General features: G+C 46.4%; 1 protein-coding gene across 2 annotated transcripts in view; it reads left to right on the top strand.

The window, feature by feature from the left end:
- The window catches only part of LOC140386413 (lamin-B3-like), a 161,077-nt gene that overhangs the window by 125,621 nt on the left and 11,253 nt on the right, over positions 1-24,203 (top strand). For both annotated transcript variants that reach the window (XM_072468740.1, XM_072468741.1), the window contains exons 8-10: positions 1,271-1,378; positions 11,372-11,491; positions 14,797-14,905. In XM_072468740.1, coding sequence (XP_072324841.1) covers positions 1,271-1,378; positions 11,372-11,491; positions 14,797-14,862 — 294 coding nt within the window. In that variant the 3' untranslated portion in view covers positions 14,863-14,905. The remainder of the gene's footprint in view (positions 1-1,270; positions 1,379-11,371; positions 11,492-14,796; positions 14,906-24,203) is intronic.

The raw sequence follows: 24,203 nt of genomic DNA, 5'->3' as shown, positions 1-24,203 counted from the left end.
ATATAAATCAATTCCGTCTTTATGCACAAGGAACATAACTGGATTTGGGTGAAATGAATTTGCAGGCTAGATTTGGCCTATGGGTTATGACTTGGGCAATGCTGTTCCCTACAATTGCATTATCAACTGTTATATAACATTGTAATTACATCTTTTTTAAAAATACGTTCTTGGGATGTGGGATTCGCTGACTGGACCAGCATTTGTTGCCCATCCCTAATTGCCCTTGAACTGAGTGGCTTGCTAAGCCATTTCAATGGGGGCAGTTAAGAGTCAACCGCATCGATGTCTGGAGTCACATGTAGGTCGGACCAGGTTAGGACGGCATATTTCCAAATTCGTCAAACAGATGGGTTGTTACGACAATTGGCAATGGTTTCATGGCCATCATTTCATTAGGGGCGGGATTCTGCGAGCCTCCGCACCGAAATCGCGCTCAGTGCGGGGGTGGAGAATGGGCGTCAGACCCACGATCGGGTCCGATGCCTTCCTGCGATTCTCTGCGGACTGGAGAATCGCCGCCAGACGCCGTGTGCGGTCGTCGCGGTGCCAGTCGGGGGCCATTGAAAGAGGCCCCCGCACCAATTCGCCGCTGGCAACTGGCCGGGTTCCCGCCGGCATGGTCCCACCCCAGGGGCACTCGGAGTGGCGATCGGGGCCATTGATTGGCGGGCGCACGTGCGTGTTCTGGGGGGCGGCAATATTGTGGGGGCCAGCACGCTGTGTGGGCCCGCCATGCCTGCGGACCCGCTGCAGGAAGTGCAGGGCCCGTATCGGCAGCCGGAGCTGCGTGGACTACTCCGGGGCTGTGCAAACACCCTTCAAAATGGAGAATCATTCTGAAGTTTCTAGAAAAAAATCGTGCCAGTTTTCTCGCGGGCATGGGGACATAGGCCCATTATCAGAGAATTCCATCTCAGATTTTTATTAAATTCAAGTTTCACCATCTGCCATGGTGGGATTCAAACTTGGGCCCCCAGAACATTACCCTACGTGCCCGGATTACAGGTCCAGCGACAGTACCACTAAGCCATCGTCTCTCCTGATTATTGTAATTTAACTGTTACATGTAACAATGTAAAATACCTGCCATAATTAAGTTTAATGTAAAAAAAAAAAAAAAAAAAAAAATTTTAACTTTGTTTTAATGACAGGTTCTGGTTCCTTGATAATTGTGGGCAGAAAATCAAATCAGTATTGAGCAGAAATTGTTCCCATTTTTAATACTTTAATAATGATTGTACTTTCAAATTTTGTAATATCCATTTAGGATCAGCTATTAAGTGGATGGACTATCAGAAGAAAATTTGAGGAGTTGCCCCGGATTACATACAAGTTTCCTGCACGATTTATACTTAAACCAAGGCAAACAGCAACTGTAAGTATTTGCCCAGAGCGATAGTGCTTTTGATATAAAACATCCAAGCAGCAGCAACTGATGTAGCATTTTACTGCTAGAAAATGTGAGATTTATTATTTTGTACATAACAAAATTGCATTGCAAAGTTTACAATTAATAATGCCATTTCCCCTCTGCGGGATGCATGGAAACTCCATGCTCAGAGAATGTTCGTAAGTAATGTTCGGTACCAGGGTAATTGATGAATTTTCCTGATTTTTCCAACCATCATCTGAATGTAGATGAATTAATTTTGTAATCATTTCCAAACACCTTTTTCCTAGCCCCCCCGCCCCCCCCCCCCCCCCCCCCCCAAAACTGTCTAATGTGAATAAAGGGTTTTTAGTGCCTGGAAAAAAGCTTGTGGTGTGTTGGGTATTTTATCTTTTATAAATTTAGAGTACCCAATTCATTTTTTCCAATTAAGAGGCAATTTAGCATGGCCAGTCCACCTACCCTGCACATCTTTGGGTTGTGGGGGCAAAACCCATGCAGACGCAGGGAGAATGTGCAAACTCCACGCGGACAGTGACCCAGAGCCGGGATCGAACCTGGGACCTCGGCGCCGTGAGACAGCAGTGATAGCCACTGCACCACCGTGCTCTCCTGGGTATTTTATCAAAGGTTATTATCTTTTTATAAAAATAAAAGCAGGGGTAAGAGATTGAACTGGTCCACACCCATGTTTTGGGTGCTGCGAGTGCTCTTAAAGCTCCAAAATGGTATCCATGGCACACGTACAAGCAATTGGCACCCGTGCAGCGAATACCCACCCAGAAAATGCAAAAGGGAGATGTAAACACGTTCATAGGACCTGTTAGGTTCTGTAGCATGGGAAGCAATTCCTTTTCATTGAACAGACTTTGATCAAATGCTGATTTAAAATTTTTTTTTTTACTGCAGTCCTGCCAAATATTTAGCAGCAGGAAGGGGCTCCATCTATTTAAAGGGATCATCAACTACTTACATGTGGGTGGCTGAGTTTATTTTCTTCTGCTTTTGCTGCCGTTCTACAAGTGTTTGGTATTTTTTGTAGCTGTTTCAAATTGCTGAAATCTGGAGGAAGTGGTCTGGCGCGTGCTGAAGCAATTTCTTCCTGGTTTCAAAGCTTCGGCAGAAGCCAGTTGTTCCCAGACGTGGGTGCATAGTAAGCTACTGCACTGGAACACAACCGAGGTTGTGCAGAATCAGGCAAGCTGCTGGAAGAGGAAGGGAGGAGGGAACGTGGATTATGCTTTTCTGCCCGGTCTGTCCATGATGAACTCGCCTGGGTGGGATACCAGGAACAACAATCCCCTTTCACTAGATGGCCCAGGACTCCGATTTCCTCTGTCAGTGACTCTCACAGCATCAGCTTGATCACAACGCAAAAGAACAAATGTCTCTACCATATAAATATTTGGAACCAAATTTCTGAATGAAATCCTGTCATATTTCAAGAATAAGTTAACTAATGACCATCTGGTTCCCTTGGTGTCAGCCTTACATTTGTCATTTCTTATTCTAATACTGCTACACTTATTCGCCAGTGGTTTCTACATGGTTGATGGAAGGCTGACTTTCAGTGAGGAAGACTGCAGATGGCCTTGGAGAACAATTGTGCACCTCAGTGAAGTCCTTCTAGGCCCAGGGATCGGTTGGCTCAGATGGCTGGGTTCGCTGGATCATAATACGGAGCGATCCCAATAGCGCAGGTTCAATTCCCATACCGTCTGAGGTTATTAACAAAGGCTCTGTCTTCTCAACCTCGCCCCTCACCTGAGGTGTGGTGACCCTCGGGCTAAATCAGCTCTCTCTCAAAAAAGGGAGAGCATCGTACAGTCCTCTGGGACTATGGTGACTTTTATTTCTAGGCCCAATCTTGGCTTGGGCGTCAGCAGTCTGCGCTGGCTGACGGGCAACAGTCGGGCACTGGTGGAGCAGGAGTGCGAATACATTCTGCCTAAGAGATGTTCATCCTCCATAAAGCCACCGCCACTCTCCCAGGGCCTCAGCGATTCCAAGTAATCTGTTGAAGGATAGATTGTTGGACTGATCTGACCCCCGTTTGCATACTAATCTACAGGCGCCATCGCATCTATCTGAACTTGCATATCTTCAGTCTGAGCTGCCAGGCAGCTTTCAGACATTTTGTGGCTTCTGTCCTCAGAAGCTGTATTGTGGTTGGTTCCACAAGTGTGCAAATGAAGTTGACTACCATTTCCATTCTGAAAAGGACAGACTCCCGGGCTCTGTGCAAAGCCCTGCACTCTTCCATGCTATTTGACCTTGACCACCTGCTTTCTGGTAGGCGTCCAAAATATGCACCAAGAATTTTGACCCATCTGTCGGCTTTTTTTAAAAATTCATTCATGGGATGTGAGCCTCACTGGCTGGACCAACATTTGTTGGCCATCCCTAATTTCACTTGAACTTGGTTGTTTGGCCAGCCATTTCAGAGGGTATTTGCTGTGGAGCTGGAGTCATGTGTAGATTAGACCTGGTAAAGATGGCAGATTTCCTTTGCTGAACATTTGTGAACCTTCAACTTTCACCATCTGCCATGGTGGGATTGAACCCAGGTCCTCAGAGTATTACCCTATGTTTCTGGATTACTAGTCCAGTGACAATACCACTGTACCACCGCCTCCCCTAATGAACACTGCTCCAACGAAATCCTCACCTTTATGGTGCAAAATTACAACATGTTGGATTGGGGGTGATGCATGCCATGGTTTGAGGATTGGTTAATGGACAGTAAACAGAGTAGGAATGAGCAGGACATTTTCGAGTCGGCAGGTATAGTAACAGGTCACCACAAGGTTCAGTATCTGAGACTCGGCTATTTACGGATTTGAGGGGATGTGTAATGTATCCGAGTTTGTTGATTATACTTCCCCACCTAACTTTGTAAGTGGTGAGGCAGACACCGAGAGATTGCAGAGGGTTGGGTGAGTGGGCATAGACAAGGCCGATGGAATATATTAAGGCAAAGTGTGAGATGATGAAAAATAGTAAAGCAGACATTTTTTTGTGAATGATGAGAGATTTGGAAATGTTTGCATTTAGAAGGACCTTGGTGTCTTTGTACATAAACCACAAAGTTAATATGTGAATAGAATGAGAAATTAGCAAGGCAAAATGGTATGTTACATTTGTTTACAAGGGGAGAGTAGAAGAGTAAAAAAATGTCTTGCTACAATGATACAGAGCATTTGTTGGGCTACATCTTTAAGTCCGCGTTTTTCAAACGTATTTTCCGGCAAACCGTTTTTACAGAATGGCCGACTCTTGCGATCCACGCCACATGTACAATAGATTCTCCATAGTTTTTAAAACGTCACACTCATTGGTACTTCTGTATTATTAAATGTAAAAATTGTAAATTGCGCTGCTGTTTCACTTTAAAGGATGGCTCTACCCTGGCACCTTGCTAAAGGGTATAATTCATGATTATTTGGTATTTTATGTCTTCACACCTATTGTTAGCATTTGGAGAATTGTGTGAAAGCGCTGGAAAGATTAACAGCCTGAATATTGCAGTTTTAACAACGTCATGTTCACTTGTTCAAAACCTAACACCACCTCGGATAGGAAAACTTCCACATCAGAAACAGGAGCCCTAACTGCTGAATTTAAAATACGGTCAGACAGAATGTCACTGGCCGCCAGTTGGTACTGTTAAATATGTAACAGACTGAAAATATGCTTAAAACAAAAATGCTGCACGCAACTTAGCTGACCAATATGCAAAACGTGCAGACGCGTTCCATTCCATACACCTGCAACATTTTTCCGGCTCCTGTATATATGCGCGTAGTTTAGTCGCCAGCTAATGCCATCCTTGGCGAACAATTGAAGTTCCGACAAAGGATAAAGCTAGAAGCAAAAATCCTTGCAATATAGGAACCAATTCAGCTGATGGGAGTCCATGTCGCCACAGGGCAGAGACGAATGCTTGGGGATGAGTACCTGGGAAGACTAGGTGGACAGCGGCGGGGGAGGTGATTGAAAAAAATAAGTGTTCTTGAAGGTCAAGAGCCCTGGTGTGGAGAGAGAATTCTGAAATGGAAGGCGTGGACAATAGGGGCTTGTAGGGGTGGAGAAGGCTGTACGTCCGGTTAACTGAGAGAGTTATAAAAGACGCATGGGGTTAGTCAATGACACACTGAACTCTGGAAATAACACGCATCCCAACGCTGAACACAGTAGCAAGAAATGCCACCCAAAGAAAATTTTACAGGTCACTGGCTGCAAATTGCCCCAACTACACTGTAGCCCGGAGAGGCAAGGAAATCCATGGCACTGGCTTCTACATCAGCCTCGTGTGGTCATACACTGTACTGCAGTGAGATTTTACCTAGAGAGAAAACTGAAAAAATGGTCGGGCGATCTTTGGGAATTATCTTTGGGGGACCAGTTGGCGAGCCATTCTACACAATCCCACGACCCATCCGCGGGTCGTGACTCCCACTTTGAAAATCACTGTATTGTGTTCAGTTTTGATCTCCTTGTCGAAGGACGGACATACTTGAGAGGGTGGGGGTCTTGAAGGTTCACTAGAGAGGATTCTGGGATGAAGGGATTGTCCTTTGAGGAGTGAATGTGCAATTAAGGCCTATATTCATTCCCCGTGTAGAAGTGGGAAAAGATGTCTAAAACTATAGGGCATAGGTTTAAGGTGAGGGGGAGAGATGCAAAAGGGTCCAGAGGGGCAATTGTTTCGCACAGAGGATGGCGAGTGTCTTGAACGAGTTGCCAGAGGCAGTAGTAGAGGCAGGTACAATTTTGTCCTTTAAAAAGCATCTAGACAGTTATATGGGAAAGATGGGTATAGAGGGATTTGGGACTAGCTTAGTGGTAAAAACTGGGCGGCATGGACAAGTTGGGCTGAAGGGCCTGTTTTCATGCTGTAAACCTCTGTCTAATTGAAACACGTAAAATTTTCAATGGTTTGACAGGGTCGGTGCTGATGAGGGTCCCATTGCTGGGGAATCGAGAACACCGACTCTGTCAGAATAAGGAGTCATTCGTCTAGGGCTGCGATGAGGAGACATTTCTTCACTCCGAGTGCTTTGAATCTTTGGAATTCCCCATCCCAGTTAGCTGTGGATGTTCAATCATGGAGTCTATTCAAGACGGGTGGATAGATATTTTTGTTTAGTACAAAGGTAAAGAAGGGATACAGGATGGGGTGGGAAGTTGGAATTGAGGTCGATCAGCTGGGATGACGTTGAATGGTAGAGTTTGCCCAAAGGGCCAAAATGGCCTGTGTTGTGCTCCTATTTCTGACCTGACCCCTCTGCAATGAAGCTTATGTGAGCTGACACCTGCGCTGTCCTCGTCTCTGCCTGCAACGCACTGGTGCCGGGTCTCTCCGCATGCTGAAACACGGTTAAAAAAGGTCTGTATCTGACCTGGTGAAAGTGAATGTGAAATCAAGTGATAGTTCTGGTTCTTCAGCATTGCCATCTCACTGCTTGGCTTGGTTGCATTTGAGTGTCTGAAAGAAAAAAGGCCAGTTGGAGGTTGTGGTGCAGAGGGAAGAGGAGAAAACAAATGCACGCTCACATCATCTTCTTACAGATCTGAGACTGGGATGTGGGAGAATAGGGATGCGAGAAGAAGGATTTGGTATGAGGCTACCGCAGTCTTGGATGGTTTCAGTTTCTCCTTTGGACACAGCCTCCGTACTGAGCCTCCCAGTGATAACCGGCATCACTGCCTCCATGCCGATTAGTGTACACAGCCTGTCAGTCCCCACCCCACTCCCCACACTGGTTATCTGCTGCTGTCTCTGATTGTGTGCCTCCAAGTCAAGAGGGGCAATTTTAGCATGGCCAATCCCCTAATCTGCACATCTTCGGACTGTGGGAGGAACCGGAGCACCCGGAGGAAATTCTCGCAGACACAGGGAGATCGTACAAACTCCACACAATGACCCAAGGCCGGAATTGAACCTGGCTCCCTGGCGTTGTGAGGCAGCAGTGCTAACTGTGCCACCGTGCTGCCCTTGCAGCTGTTTTAAGTGTGTTGGGGGAACTGATGCTATGAATGTCAGGAATGAGGGGCGCCATTCTCCGATCCCCCAGCGGGTCGGAGAATGGCCGTTGGCCGCCGTGAATCCCGCCCCCGCCGGTTGCCGAAGTCTCCGGTACCAGATATTCGGCGGGGGCGGCAATCGGGCCGCGTCGGTTGGCGGGCCCCCCCGCTGGATTTGCCGGCCTGAATGGGCCGAAGTCCCGCCGATAAATTGCCTGTCCCGCCGGCGTAAATTAAAGTACCTATTTACCGGCGGGACAAGACGGCGTGGGCGGACTCCGGGGGCGTGGGGCTATCTGGCTCCGGGGGGTGCCCCCACGGTGGCCTGGCCCGCGATCGGGGCCCACCGATCCGCGGGCGGGCGTGTGCCGTGGGGGCACTCTTTCCCTTCCGCCTCCGCTACGGCCTCCACCATAGCGGAGACAGAAGAGACTCTCCCCACTGCGCATGCGTGGGAAACTGTCAGCGGCCGCTGACGCTCCCGCGCATGCGCCGCCCCGACATGTCATTTCCGCGCCAGCTGGCGGGGCAACAAAGGCCGTTTCCGCCAGCTGGCAAAGCAGAAATCCCTCCGGCGTCAGCCTAGCCCCTCAATGTTGGGGCTCGGCCCCCAAAGATGCGGAGCATTCCGCACCTTTGGGGCGGCGCATTGCTCGTCTGATTGGCGCCGTTTTGGGCGCCAGTCGGCGGACATCGCGCCGTTTGGGGAGAATTTCGCCCGAGGTTTCTTTGATGGGGATTGTTGGTAGTTGGGTAATGAGGGTGTGTGAACTGAGCAGCCTCTTGAGGTTACTGATGGAGTTGGTAGGATGTGATATTTGAAGGTGCATTCGCTGACCTTGACCACCATGAGAGCATTGACTATTTGCTCCTATTGTATTTTGACCATTTCCCACCCTGGGGGGATACAGGACATCTTTCCACCTCCTCCATGAAGACTTCCGGTGCAGAATTTGAAAACCTTGGAGCCAGCTCTCAAGTGCTGTGCCACTCCTTGATCTTTTCCAGATTGTGTTTGTTTCAATCACCATTCCTAGCACCAGTGCAACCACAACACCCCTTTTGACGGGTGCAGGCCAAATGTGGAGTGGTTTATGTGGTGCTAGGCACTTGCTATGTTAGCCCCCTGCTAATATACCCAGCCACTGAGAAACACAATTAATGCTGGATGTATGCAGAGATTATTCAAATGAACAGGCAGCATAAAGTTGGTGGACTGCCTGCATTGCGATCAACAGGCACAAGTTTATTACGCGTCACGATTCTTGTGCCTGGTTTTCAGGAGCTATCAATCTTAATCCCTAAATGTTTTAATTTTAAAAATTACCACTTACTAAACAACCAGTCATAAACCACCAGAATGGACTGATCAAACCACTGGAAGAATTTAACCTACTTTTAAACTCCTTTGATTTTGCACCTATTCCAATATGTGCCTCTTAAAAATAAATTTTATAATGTAAATTCAAGACAATTCATTTAAAATGCACTAAACTTTAATGTTCAAATGCCTTTCACCGGTTTTTAACAGCACATGCCTCTGTTCTTTGTACATCACCTCATTGTCTATGTTGCATCTTGTTGCATTTAAGTTTTTCCGTGCGTGTGGAAGGTTACTGTACTTAAGTTTTTTTTCTGAGATTCCTGTGCTTTGTGCAGGATATACAAGCTCTTATGCCCAGTCCTGAAATATTTTCAACATTTCCCTGTTCTGTCTTCAGGCTCCAGCTCTATTAAAATACTCTCATAAGTGCCCCCTCAGCATCCATATGTACCACCATAAAATGTGCCGGGGTTCCTCTGCCTGTTGTAATCCATGTTTGGGCCAATAACCCACACACTTTCTCCTTGCATTAAGTCCCTTTACCCCTTCCAGGCATAAGCCTTAGTCACCACTTTCTTGTCTGCATGTGTTCTTGTGAATTCTGGACAGTTTGCTCTTGCACGATCCAGTATCTACCTCATATTTGATGCATGTTGGACAGCATCATCCTGTGCTCCCCAGATGGAACTTTTAATTTGAAACAACTAGAACCAGTCAGTCATTTGGTGAAACCCGGAAATAGAAAGTGGGAGAAATTCTGTCAGGAAAACCTGAGAACTCCGTGAGCTCAATTGTAATTAGCTGTTCAGCTAATTACATCTACCCTGTATTTTTTTCGCCTTGGCAGACGACTTTTCTTTTTGCTCCCAATTCCCCGCTCATTTTCATAGCTCGCAATAGTGATTAGTTGGGAAATAAGAGCAGTCTCCCTGTTTAAACATCACCAAATGCTTCTTTCAATTTTTTGATGGAGTTTTTCTGGGAAATTCGCTTTTAATTGGCATAGTTCTAATTTTCAATAAATTATTTTTTTGTGCTGTTTCCAATCCACCCAGGCAATTCTCTTCATTAGTTTAAACACTGTCATCCAATCACGGATTAACCTCATCACCTTACTCAATCTCACAGTTAAGCACTTCCATCCCAGGTATTATCCTCATGATTGCTCATTACATTGTCCTTGGAGGGAGTTCAGTTTTTAAAATAGTGTGTCCACAAACCCCGTACCTTGAGAATGATATGAATGAGCTCGATATAACTGGCAATGTATTGTTTTATCTTCTCCAATCCACCATCCCTGTTGTTTGCTTTTTGTCCTAGCCCTTTATCTTTGGAAAAGTAACCCTGTGCCACCCTTATCCTGGAATGGTACTGCCTTAATCTGCATCAAGCATGAATCTGCTTAACCTATTTTGTAATATTGTACTCTCTGTCCTTTGCACTTCACTGTACTTCCTCGCAGAATATTTTCTGCAATGTGGATATTCTCCTATCTAACCTAAATCTAGGTAATTTACAATGACTCTCTCCACCAGTCCCTCGGCATCGCTTTTTACTTGCTACTAATTTTAGAGTGTCCATCAGATACTCTCCACCGTGTGTAGTCTTTCTGTCCACGCAATGTGGTTTAATACGCCGTATGTCACCTATTGATCACTGTGTGGAGCCTTATCAGATATCACCTGAAAATCTTTCCATGTACCAACAACCGATCCTACTCTGAGTTCCATGAATGCTCTTGGATAGGTTAGACTTCAGTTACCTTTTCCCCAAACCATGCTCACGCTCTCTGATGAGCATGTAATTTTACTCTGTTGGAAAAATAGGGGCAGGATTCTCTTGGGCCGGGGCCGGGCCGGAGAATCCCCGACACCGGCGTGAATCGCACCACGCCGCCCCAACGCCGGAACGCGAGTCCCGCCGGCGCTGTTCTAATCTGCTCTCAGCTGGCGGGACCTCGGCGTGGAAGGATCCGGGGGTGGCCTGTGGGGTGGGAGGGGGGGATCGACCCCAGGAGGGGCCTCCGTTGTGGCCTGAGCCGCGATCGGGGCCCACCCCAGGGATGGAGCCTCCCTCCTCACCCCACAGGCTGCCCCCCGACCATTCGCGCAGAGTTCCCGCCGGCAGCGACCAGGGGGGAACGGCGGCAGTGGGACTCTGTCGTATCCGCTCGGCCCATCCGGGCCGGAGAATCGGCGGCCCCAACGTTTCCAGCGGCCAGTGCCGCGCCGGCGCAAATGGCGCCGATTCTCTGCGTCGGGGCGCGGTTGCGGCGATTCTCCGGCCCGGCGCGGGGCTCGGAGTATCGCCCCCATGATGTCAAGAATCTTTACCATGAGAAATCAAGTGTCAATTTCTGCTGTAGTGGTTGTTTTAACCTGGAGAACCCTTCTGAATGCATTAAGCTGGTGCATATTCAAGTTAACTTAATCGCTTAACAAATGAATGCTTTCAAACTTGTGTAAGAAGATAGATAAAAGTGCTGTGTGAGTGCAGACTGGTTGGGTGGGGATTCCAATGTAAAATTACTTTAATGTTTGTCAAATTATGCACTTCATTAGTGGTGCAAAATCACTGTGAATCATGAAGTAACATTGTTTAATTTTACTATTATCTTTCTTTGTTAGATCTGGGCTTCAAGTGCCAATGATTTCCAAAATGCTCCAGTTGACTTGGTGTGGAAGGGACAGAAATCCTGGGGATCAGGAGATGGTATGCAGGTGATTCTCCTCAATGCCAGTGGAGAGGTATGTGCAATAACTGGTAAATAAAGGCAATGCAACATGTATAGCGTGGTGAATGTAAGAAATTGTTACATTTTCGATTTGTTGCCAGTATATCTGCTAAAGCTGTGCTTCAGGGGTTGCAAAAGTGAGATATTCTTCATTTTGCAGGGGCTTCACTTTGCAGGGGGAGTGTTCCGCTGATAGATTTTAAAAGCATTTACTGTTTACAGATAGGTAGCTAATGAAATATTGTTTTGGTTTGGAGGCCCTTGAGGTGTGAAAATTAATGCAAGAAATTGCATTTGCTTCTGGCTAATCAGGTCATAGGACATCTTGTGGGAGGAGACAGCTTTGGGTATTCTTTTTTTTTCATTCCTGGTATGTGGGCGTTGCTGGCTGGACCATCTCTGAGGGCATTTCAGAGTCATCTACATTGTTGTGGGTGTAGGCCAAACCAGGTAAAGACAGCTGATTTAAAGGACATTAGCGAAACAGATGTGTTTTAACGTCGATGGTTTCATGGTCATCTTTAGACATTTTTAATTCCAGATTTTTATTGAATTCAAATTTCACCATCTACCATGGTGGGATTTGAACCTGGGTTCCCAGAGCATGATTCTGGGTCTCTGGATTACTAGTCCGGCAACAATGCCACTAAACCACTGCCTCCTCAATGCATAACACCTATGCTTTGGGTACAGATTATGTAAATAGGGGAAGGAGCCAGATCTGTCTGTAGTTTCAGTTTTGCTGTAGAGTTTTAGTCTGCCAAGAAGTGCCTTTTAATTTCCTCCTGCAAGGTTCTCTCCAAGACCTCTGCACAGAAAAAGCAAGTAAACCTGATTGTTAACTTTATTTATCAGTGGTATTTGAACAATATCGGTTTGCTGAATTGGAATATTTGGTGGCCGCTGTAGGGAGTAAGTTAAGGGTTTTACCTTTACTAAAGAACTATTGTAACTGTTATCTGGAAAGCTATTTCTTTGTTGCTAATGTGGTTAAGTTTGTGTTTAAATTAAAGTTTGGTTTAACAGAAAAGATTCCTATTGGTCAGTGTTAGCACTCCTGTGGCAGTCATCTCTCCTCAAAGTTTTACAAATTGCAAATAGGTGGGTTCTCATCCGGGATCCTAACAATCTATAAATGCACTGATAGCAGTAACTCAGCCTGAAATATTAAACGTTGCATCACCCTATTTTGAATGTCTGCTTTCTTCACCTGTGGATTTAAGATGACACGGCATTCATTTCATGTCCAGTCCGATTTACTAGAGGCACCAGTAATTCTTTTGGACGCGATTCTCCATAAAAATTTCTAAGTTCATTTGAGGCGAGTTTTTCAGGGAGTTTCTCTGTTGGTGTGTTCCCCACTGCAATCCAATGCCACTTAGTCATTTTTTTGTGCCTGGGGAGTTTCCCACAGGTTTAGCCCACACTGGGGAGCTGAACTCTGGAATCAAACCGCCATTTTGAAAGGGTACCCTGATTTCTAAGTGGGCTTAGAAATCCACCCATGCGCAATGCCACCTCCCACATACAGGGACACCACCCTACACACCCCAAGTGAGGACGACCCGCTATGGGGTCCAAGGATGCCCTCCTCTTCAGCCACCCCCAAGACCACTTACAGCATTCCCCCTTTCATGACCCCATCATCATCTCCCCCCCCCCCTCCCAACCACCCGGAGGCCCCTACTTACTTGTCCTGCACACCCACACCCTTCAAACCCCCCCTCCACCTTTCATGGGCATGCCCCCCCCCCCTCCCCAGGCCCTGACCCTTGGCAGTGGCACACAGCCACCCTTGCACTGTCACTCTGGTCAGCTTGGCAGTGCCACCCAGGCACCTTGGCAGTACCGGGGTTGCAGTGCCAAGGTATAGCTGGACAGTGCCATGGTGCGCACATTCTAGGGAGAGAGCCAGGGGGCCACTCTACACTGACCCTGACCACCAAGTTGTCGCCGATAGCATTGATTTAAAGATTGGTAGAAAGATTAGAGAGGAGATGCGGGAAAGAAATCCACCTAGGGAGTGGCAGTATTCTAAAACCCGTTGCCTGAAAGGGTAGGAGAGGCCGAAACCCAGAATTCATTGAAAACATGTCTGGATTTGCACCTCAAATGCTGTAACCTGCTAAGGGCCGAATGTGGGCTTAGGCTAGGTGACTTGCTTTTCAGAACCATAGAACCCTGCAGTGCAGAACGAGGCCATTTGGCCCATCGCGTCTGCACTGACCCTCTGAAAGAACACTCCACCTAGGCCCACTCCCCGTCCTATCCTCACCTAACCTGAAAATTTCTGGACACTAAAGGGCAATTTTATCATGGCTAATCGACCTAACGTACACACCTTTGGACTGTGGGAGGGAACTGGAGCACCCGGAAGAAACCCACGCAGGCACGGGGAGAACGTGCAAACTGCACACAAACTCCACACAGACAGTCAGCCGAGGCCGGAACCGAATCCAGGTCCAAGGCGTTGCGAGGCAGTAGTGCTAGCCACTGTGCCTCCATGCTGGCACAGAGACAATGTGCCAAGCTGTCTCTTTCTCTGCCCTAAACATTCTGATTTCAATTTCATTATGTCACCTGTTGAGGGTGTGGGATCAGCTATTGATTTGAATTTAGATTTTTCTGATGGTTTCTGGTTTGCTTCATTCAATGCCCCATTTTCCTGATTCTCGCAAATATTTCACACTGCATCAACAAAAACTTGTATTACTATACTCTGTAAAATACTGCAAAATGCCCCAAGTATCTTTGCAGAAGCATTTTCAAATGAAATTTCACTGCTGTGTCACATAATCTATAAGGGCAGATGACCAAAAGCTTGATCAAAGGTGTAGGCAGAAAGGATTTGGTAAAGATAAGTATGTAATTGGTGGAGTAAGGTTCACAAATCATGTGTCATTTGCCATGAGATTGTGCCATTTTAAAATTCCTTGCAAAATCTCTAATATAAGCAAATGTTTGAAACTTCATCTCCAATGAGTAATCTTTTCACATAATTTGATGTCTGGAGGAATAATTGCGCAAGGAGGATTAATTGTTCAAGGCCTAAGTAAAATTTAAAAAGTAAAATTATAGTAGAAATCTACAGTGACTGGAGTCATTGAAGGGGCTGGAATCCATTTATGGGTTTGGGAAAGCCATGAGTCCCTTTTAGATATAAAACAGGCAAGAATTCTGTAAGGATAATTAAACAAGATGTCATTATCCTGTATAATAGCATCTTTAGGGACCGCCTTTAAACTGTTCATAGGTCTGTGGAATGCATGACCTTTTGTCCAAATATCCCTACTTCAACTAATGCTGCTGCTTTCACAGGAGATGGCTACACGGACTGTAAAATTACCCGGAATATTGGGAAGATTTTCCAGACAAGAAGACTGAAGATGTCAGTGAAGATAGAAGGTGGAATGAACGCCGTCCAATGGTATGAACTTTCCAAAGAATGCTGTTTGTCTTTAAGTATACAAAATGTTTGTGATGATCTTACATCTGTAGTAGAAAACAAATTTGTTAATACAGGGTAACACCAAGTTAGACTATGTGGGTATATGTAGTCGATCTATCTGTCCCCATTCTAATCCACAGAATCCCTGTGGTGGAGAAGGAGGCCATTTGGCCCATCAAGTCTGCACTGACCCTCTCAATTGGATAGCTCTTTCAGAGAGTCTGGAGAGGCTTAATGGGACGTATGGGCAGTTTCTGTGCGCCACGATTCTGTGATTCTAGGAAAACTCTGGAGCCATTCAAAAAAAAATCAGTTGGACATTCTTCCCACTCTTCATGTATGGAACAGAATAGACAAATTGTTTACATTGTCTCCTCGGTTGTCTGACCTGTTGTCTATTTATTCCAAGGTTATCACAAAAGACATTCTCTGAATTTTTGATGCTAGGTTCCGTTTTCTCCTTGGTAATTTAGAAACGTAGAAAATAGAAACGAGAGGAGACCATTCGGCCCTTCGAGCCTGCTCCGCCATTCATTATGATCATGGCTGATCATCCAACTCAATAACCTGATCCTGCCTCCCCTCTCCACCCATCCCCCACCATCACATCCTTTGATCCCCTTCATAGAAAGGGAGACAGAGTTGGAAGTTAAGTATAACATTATGCCATGATGCTTAGTTGTGTTTTTCCAGTTGTATTTTGATAACAATCAGGTAAAAGGCTATTAAGTGGAAGACCCACTGAAGTTCTCCTATAGCTGTTATCAAGACAATTTAAGTGATTATTGAGAACTCTCACTTCATAACTATGAACTCATTTTCTCGGACCGACCCATGCTGAACTATTGTTAGTTAGATGTCAATCACCACCTGTATCTTGTCCGACTAAGTATTTATTGTGCGTATCCCATCAGTTGAGGTTGCTTGCTCATGGGGGAACATCACAATTGATCCTAGTCATGTCCTCAACTGGTATACATCCACACACACTGGGTAGCCGGAATTGCTGGATGCTAATGAGCACAGCTCTGAGCAGAACACCATTCCCAGCGGCACTGGGACCAATTTCCCAAGCCCCTACTGCCAACCCAATTCAGAAGAGTTAACACAGCAGCCACCAGGCATCGAATCTCCTGGTGTTTTGTGGCTCAGTTGGGTCCATGGATTGGCTATATTTATAGTCCTGTGAGGTAACAAATAGGTTGGATTTTAACAACTCTACTGATGGTTTTGGATCATTAGTGTTGACTTTGGTGCACGCTGTGTCCAATTTTAATTGAGATTCGTAAAACTTTCATGTATTTTTGTATAAAATAACAGTCAATCTGCAAAGTGGGAGGAGAAGTCTGCTTCACTCCCTGGAATGCTTGTTACTACTCAGCCTTGGCTTAGAAATTACATTCTCACCTTTTAAGTCCCAAGGTAAGTCAATTGTGAATCATGCCAGCTGCGACTAAACAAGGAAGTTGACCTGATATATGCTAACATTCTAAATTATTATTGGCAATGCTGTCGTAGATGCAATTACTGCTGGAAATATCACGAGTGGTACAAAGGAGACATGGTTATATAATGAGTAAAGTCAACTAATAACAAATGACTGATTCGTGTTGTACGATGTCCTGTTCACCAGTTGTATAAACATCATAGCTGATCCTGCCACGTTTTGTGTTTAGACTATGATTTACATGGAGGCATTTACTGAGAAATCCAATTTCATTTTATTATAATTTTATATAACATGATTTCTTTCTTCTCCCTGCTAAAAACAAAAGTGCTGCTTTTGACTCCATTGGCACTCCTTCTGTTCTAATTCAGATGATCTTGGCAAAGAGCAGTCCGCCATTCTGGCATCCAGTTTTATTCACACCCCACATGTTTGCTGGATCCTCAGGGATCTGGACTCCAGTATCATAGATTATCATAGAATTTACAGTGCAGAAGGAGGCCATTTGGCCCATCGAGTCTGCACCAGCTCTTGGAAAGAGCACCTTACCCAAGGTCAACATCTCCACCCCATCCCCATAACCCAGTAACCCCACCCAACACTAAGGGCAATTTTGGACACGAAGGGCAATTTAGCACGGCCAATCCACCTAACCTGCACATCTTTGGACTGTGGGAGGAAACCGGAGCACCCGGAGGAAACCCACGCACACACTGGGAGGATGTGCAGACGCCGCACAGACAGTGAACCAAGCCGGGAATCGAACCTGGGACCCTGGAGCTGTGAAGCAATTGTGCTATCCACAATGCTACCGTGCTGCCCCGTTGTCACTAACCACAGTGTGTCTTAACCCGTATACCGTGGACAAATGACTGCAAGTCTATTTCTGAAATCAATTAATATTTATTCGCCTGCATTCAATGCTATTGTTACACAATCACACTCGAAACATATTACACTACAAAGTAAGTTCATACGAGACCTTAACTTCAGAGTGACTAACACGTACCAGACAGATATTGGCCTTTATCTGTATCCTGAATCTTGTAGCCCTCAATGTTTGGTCCTTGGTCTGGTCAGTTCCTGGCTCTGGTCTTCCTTCTGTTGGTCGGGTGATGGTCTTTCTCATGTTGGCCAGTCACTCTTGTTCTGTTGTTGCAGCAGAGACTGAGTCGGGTGGCACAGCATCTTTTATCCCTATTGATTTTGCGCCCTATCATGTGGTCCCTGGGATGCCACCAATCAATCGATCACCCTGATCAATCAAGTCCAATCAGGGCCTGCCACCTTGATTGTGTGGCACGCACTCACCAGCCATGTCAGTAGGTGTCTGGGGCATGTAGGCCCTTCCAAATAAGGAATGCAGGGGCCATTGTGTCTGGTAGATGGATGTAATTGACATGCTAGTCCTATTGTCCCTGGGATGGCCTGGAAATTGCCTTTTTCCTGTGTATTGCTAGAGTCTGGGCTGCTGTTTCTTCGTCAAGTGTTTATTTGAGCTGCAGCCTGCTTGCCCTCTAACTTGGCCAATTCTCTCAGCATCCTTTGCAGGGTGCCATCTTAGGTGGCCGTTTGGCCACACAGTTATTTCTTTCAAATATTGAAGACCTCGATTCCCGGGAGGGCAAAAAAAAAAGTTTTTTAAGATAAGCTGACGGGTGAAGTGACTTTTGGCATCCCGTTGAAATAGAGATTCGCTGGATTGTTGTTAGTCTACCTCTTCTAACTTCAGCAAATCCTGGAGAATATTTCAGGCTTGGGCTGGAATGGCAAGTAATAGTCATGCCATACAAGGGCCAGACAGTTACCATCTTCAGCAAGAGAATCTTAACGGCCTCATTTGATATTCAGCATTACCATCGCTGAAACTCCACCACCAACATCCTAGGGGGTTACCATTGACCAGAAAATGAATGGAACACCACACTTTGTGCAGCACAGTGGTTAGCACTGCTGCCTCACAGCAGCAGCAACCCAGGTTCAATTCCGGCCTTGGATAACTGTGTGGAATTTGCATGTTCTCCCCATTTCCTCCCACAATCCAAGGTTGTGCAGGTTAGGTGGATTGGCCATGCTAAAATTGCCCCTTGATGTCAAAAGACGTGCAGGTTGGATGGAGTTACGAAGTTATGCATAGATAGGGTGGTCCTTCAGAGGGCCGGTGCAGACTCAATGGGCCAAATGGCCCCCTTCTGCACTGTAGGGATTCTATAGACAAGAGCAAGTCAAAGGCTAAGAATTCTAGTCAAAGGCTAAGAATTCTATGTCGAGCAACTCCTCTCCTGACTCCGCAAAAGCCTGTTCACTATCTACAAGGCACAAGTCGGGAGTGTGATGGAATACTCTCCACTTGCCTGGATGAGTGCAGCTCCAACAGTACTCGTGCTCCACACCATCCGGGACAAAGTAATTGGCATCCCATTCCACCATCGTAAACAGTCACACCCTCCACCATCAACACATAGTGGCAGCAGTGTGTACCATCTACAAGATGGACTGCAGCAACTCACCATGGCTCCTCCTAAAGACCTTCCAAACCTGCAATTCCACTACCTATAAGGTCAAGAGCAGTAGGCGCATGTGAATACCACCATCTGCTTGTTCCCCACCGCGTCTCACTGCTTTCTGACGTAGAATAATATATCACCGTACCTTCATTGTTGCTGGGTGAAAAATCTGGAACACTCTCCTTAATGCCACAGTGGGTGTTCTTACATCACCAGGACCTCGGGGTTCAAGAAGACCACTCGCCAACGTCCTCTGATGGGCAGTAAATGCGGATCCAACCAGCAATGCCCACATCCCACAAGCGAATGATAAAATTTAGAATTGCTTACTTTTTTTCCCTCTGTAGATCTCCAGGTTTGTTCGCACCTGGTCTTGGCAGACTGGTCTCTAAATTAGCAGGTTATGGATTCAGACAATCGTCAGAGGCACTGTCTTTCAGGTGAAACATTAAACAGATGTCTTGTTCACTTGTTTCGTGTCCAGAGATTTTTTACATCCTCAATTTGAATAAAAGATGAGAGATTTCAGAGTTTTTCCTTGGCAATTATCACTAGAGTCACCAGGTCATTTATCATTGTTCTTTCTGAAACCCTGGCTCCCACAGTTTCCTACATTACACGTTATCTAAATATTTAAGGCACTTTAGAGTATCATTAGAGTGAAGATTTGAACGGTAAAACAGTTTATTTACCCATTTACATTAATTTTTGTTTGGAAATGATGTTTAACATTTTATACAGAAGTTACAAAAGGCATAAGCAAACACTTGTTACAAAATACCCCTCCCCAAACTAGGCGAACAACCCCCCCCCCCACCCCCCCCCCCCACAACAGCTAACAGTGACCAATTCTCTGAGGTGCAATATAAACGGTCACCATCTTCAATAGAACCCGCCAATCAACTCCCTCACGGTGTATTTGACCTTCGAGGTGCAAAGACACTATCAGGTCCCCTAGTCACACCAAAGCGCTCTGTGGTGTCACCAACCACCAGCCCAACAGAATCCGCCTCCATGCCACCAACAAAGCGAAGGCCAGGGCATGCACCCCTGCCCCCGTCCACAGTTCCGGCACATCATAAACCCCACAAATTGCTTGCAGTGGGAAGGGTACCAACCCCATATTTAGGATCCGGAACATAGTGTCAAAAAGTAACTCCAAAACCTCACCAGCTTGGGACACAACCAGAACCTGTGTGTGTGGTGCGGGGGCCTCCTCAAGCAGCGCTCACACTGTCCACCTTCCCTTCAAAAAAGTGCCACATCCTCGCTTTAGTGAGGCGCACTCAAAATACTATCTTTGATGAGGCTCAGTTTTGAGAAAGATGATGTTGCATTCACCCTCCTCAGCGCCTCATTCCATAACTCTTCTTCCAGTATCGGTCCCAACCCCTCCACCCATTTTGCCTTCACCCCCTCCACCAAACTTAACACCTCTTCCGGTATTCATAGGTGCATACCTGACGTATCCCCCTCCACCGACCTGAACAGGATAGGATCCGCTCCAACAAGGTAGATGGCTAGACCACCAAGAAAGCCGAAAAGAACTTCTTAACCCAGCTTCGCACCTGCCAGTACCTAACCTCATCCACAAGTGCGTACTTCTCCTTTAACTCCTCCAAGTTGGCAAACCACTCCTCCAAAAATAAATCCCCCACCTTCTCCAACCCTCTCTCCCTCCATGCACCAAATATGGCATCCAACTTTGCCAACTCGAACAGGTAATTGGCACGCCAGACTTGAGGCTGCCCGAACTTTAAATGTTGGCGGAGCTGCCTCCAGATTGTTAGCGTGGCCACCACCACTGGATTTGTTGAATACTTCGCCGGCACCACTGGAAGTGGCGCTGTTACCAATGCCCCCAGGCTTGTTCCCCTAACTAATTCCAACTCCATCGGGACCCAAACGCCCCCCCCACCCCCCACAGCCGATTCCCGCACCTACCCAGCACCTTATCCCCATTAGCCGCCCAATAATAATGTAACAATTTGGCAACGCCAGGCCTCCTGCCTGTCTCTCTCTCACTCTCTCTCTCTCTCTCTCTCTCTCTGAAGCACCCCCTCCAAATCCTTGGTACCTTGCCCGCCCAAATAAACAGTGATAAGTTGGTCCACCTCTTGAAAAACCGGGCGACACTGGAATGAAAGTAGGAATTTCGGCAAGACATCATCTTAACTGATTGGACTCTACCTGCCAGCGACAACTGGAGACTATCACATCTCTGGAGGTCCGCCTCGACTGTCCCCACCAAATTCATACAATTCAGCTTCCGAATCTTTTCTCCCACATTATGAACATATGTTTTTTGCAACCAGGGTCTTTACTTTTTTTTTAAATTTCCATTGTTTGCAAGCAATGCTTGTGTATTTTGTGAATTGGGAGGTGTTTTAATCACAATTTGTTGAGGTGAAAAGAAATAAAATAAAATTAGGTGTTGATTTGTTGCAGTCATGTTAATTGTCAATTTGATCAATCATTTGCCTTTCTGACAATTTTGTTAAGTGATCATTTTTCCACATAGCCATAAAATGTTTCCGAGTAACCTCCATAAATATCGGTTACATTTGTTGATTTAGTCCCCAGACTTGCAGTAGAGGTTTAAATTCAATCTTTTGAATACAAGTTACTAGCTTCTTAGAATGCTGACCCAGTTAGTTTATCTTGCAGGCCATCACAGATTTGTTACAGCTCAGAAACAGGCCAATCAGCCCATCATGTCTGCACCAGCTCTCCGAATGAGCAGCATGACTTAGTGCCATTGCCCTGCCTCTTCTTACCTCTGCACATTGTTTCTATTCAAATAATTATTAAATGTCCTCTTGAATGCCTCGGTTGAACCTGTCTCCACTACACTTCAAGGCAGAGCATTCAAGACCCGAACCACTCGCTGTGTGAATTTTTTTTTTTTTACATCGCATTTGATTCTTTTACAATTCACTTTAAACCATGCCCCCTCGTTTTTTTTTCAAGCATGAGCAGTTTCTCCCAAATATTCTCTCCAGCCTCTTCATGATTTCAAACATCGCTATCAAAATGTCCTGTTAGCCGCCTTCTCTCCAAGAAAAACAGTCCCTACCTCTCTATCTCACCACTGAGGTTTCTCATCCCTGGGACCATTCTTATAAACCACTTCTGCACTCTCGCCAATGGGTTCACAGCCTTCCTAAAGTGTGGTGCCCAGAACTGTACACAATATTCCAGCTACGGTCTAACTAAACAAGTTCATAACATCCTTGCTCTTGTACTCAATACCCCTATTAATGAAACCCAGGATGCTGTTTGCTTTATTAACTGCTCCCTCAACCTGCCACCTTCAATGACTTATGCACATATACGCCCAGGTCCCTCTGCCCCTGCATGCTCTTTTCGAATTGTATCTCTTAATTTATATTGTGTCTCCACATTCTTCCTACCAAAATGAATCCCTTCACACTTCTGCATATTCCCTGAATTGAACGTTATCTGCCACCTATCTGCCCATTCTTTCTGCACTTTCTCCCCATGTCTATGTGGGTTTCCTCCCACAGTCCAAAGATGTGCAGGTTAGGTGGGGTTATGGGGAGTGGGTGGGGGATTAGGCCTAGGCAGGATGCTCTTTCACAGGGTCAGTGCAGACTTGATGGGCTGAATGGCTTCCTTCTGCACTGTAGGGATTCTATGGATTCTCGGTCCATGTGCACCACGTGAACTGTATTACCCTAATTGACCGTCAGTTACCTCTTCAAAAAAACATTTAAGTTAGTTAGACACTATTTTTCCTTTAGAAGTCTGTAATAAGTCCACGGAGGCAGAAGTCCCGTCACCAGAATTCCTTTTATTTACGAACCCAACAGCTGAACAACCATGTCCATTCAGTCTGCTGTCTACACTGGGAGTGCAGAGGATCTGACACTCCCTGTTATATACACAGAAAGTGGTTCCCTGATTGAGCCACTAATCAGGGAACTCTTATTCTAATTGGCCAATCTCAAAGGCCTGGCCCAAGTCATTACACCCCTCCACCCCCAAAGTCCGAGGAGCCCCCGTGACTCACTGGTCTCTTGCTTCGTTTCTACACCGGGTCCAGATCCTCCTCGGCCTCCGAATTAGGTGGGGTAGAATGGCTAGGTGCCTGTCTTTTCCGATGTGAGCGCCTGAGGGGCGGTTCGCCCCTTTCCTCCGGCGGCATCATCCACGGTGTCCATATCCGAGTCCGATGTCCCCACCAGTGGTGTCGGGGGGGCGTGAACAATTTGTCAGGGAGGACTCTCCACGGTCCTTGGTATGCTGGTCTGAGTCAGCTCCGGAGGAGGAAACGGATCTGAGGCCTGCACCTGGTCCAGGTGTTTCTTTATTACATGTTTTCCCACACGTATCTGATACGACACAGGTCCTGTCCTGGCCATGACTGTTCCTGCTACCCATGTGGGGCCATTCGCATAATTTCTGACCCATACCTTTTCTCTCGTGAACTGCCTTTCTCAGCGAGTGTTGTCGTGACCCCTGCATTGGGCTTCTTGGTGTCGCTCTATTTTGCCACCTAAATTCGGGAATAGTAGGCTCAGCCAGGTTCGGAGTCATCTGCCCATGAATAGCTCCGCCGGTGCTATTCCCGTTGTGGCGTGTTTTGTAGTCAAATAGCCAGCGTGACAGTTTGGTGTCCAATGATGCTGTTTCTTCAACCCAACTTTTAAAGTCGGGATGGCTCTCTCCGCCAACCCATTTCAATGGTAGTTGTTGAATTTGCAGAGTTCATTTTGTAGACATCCAGCCATTTGGAATGGGCGTCTACTATTATAAAAAATATTGAACCCATGAACAGGCCTGCAAAATCGACACAATGCCGTGACCATGGTCTACCTGGCCGGTGGCATCTTCTGCTCTTGTTGGCATTCTTGGCACCGACCTACCAATGCCGCTCTGTCTGTGTCCAGGCCCAGCCACCAGACATAGCTTCTGGCCAGCATCTCCATTTTTGAGACACCAGGGTGTCTATGCTGTAGTTCAGTCAGTATTGCTCGACGGCCTTGACTTGGAGCTATTACTCAAGCCCCCCATTGCAGGATCCCGTCTTCTACGGTGATCTGCTTTCTTCTGCTCCAGTCAGGGTGGAATTCCGCCTGGACTGGTCTTTCCATCTCCCAGTTAGCACCGTGTTTTATTTTTGATAAAACCGGGTCCCTTTGGTCCATAAACGAATGTTTTGTGCGGTCACTGGATGGGCATCCAGGAAATGTAACGTCATCACCATTTCCTCTATTTTGGGTACTTATGGCGGTGCGTCCGGTAATGGCAGCCTGCTTAGTGCATCAGCGTTTGCCACCCGGGTTCCTGGCCAATGCTC

The sequence above is a fragment of the Scyliorhinus torazame genome, chromosome 12 (genome assembly GCF_047496885.1).
Source record: "Scyliorhinus torazame isolate Kashiwa2021f chromosome 12, sScyTor2.1, whole genome shotgun sequence".
NCBI lineage: Eukaryota > Metazoa > Chordata > Chondrichthyes > Carcharhiniformes > Scyliorhinidae > Scyliorhinus > Scyliorhinus torazame.
Note: the sequence above shows the minus strand (reverse complement) of the source record. Positions and strands in the feature narration are given on the sequence as shown.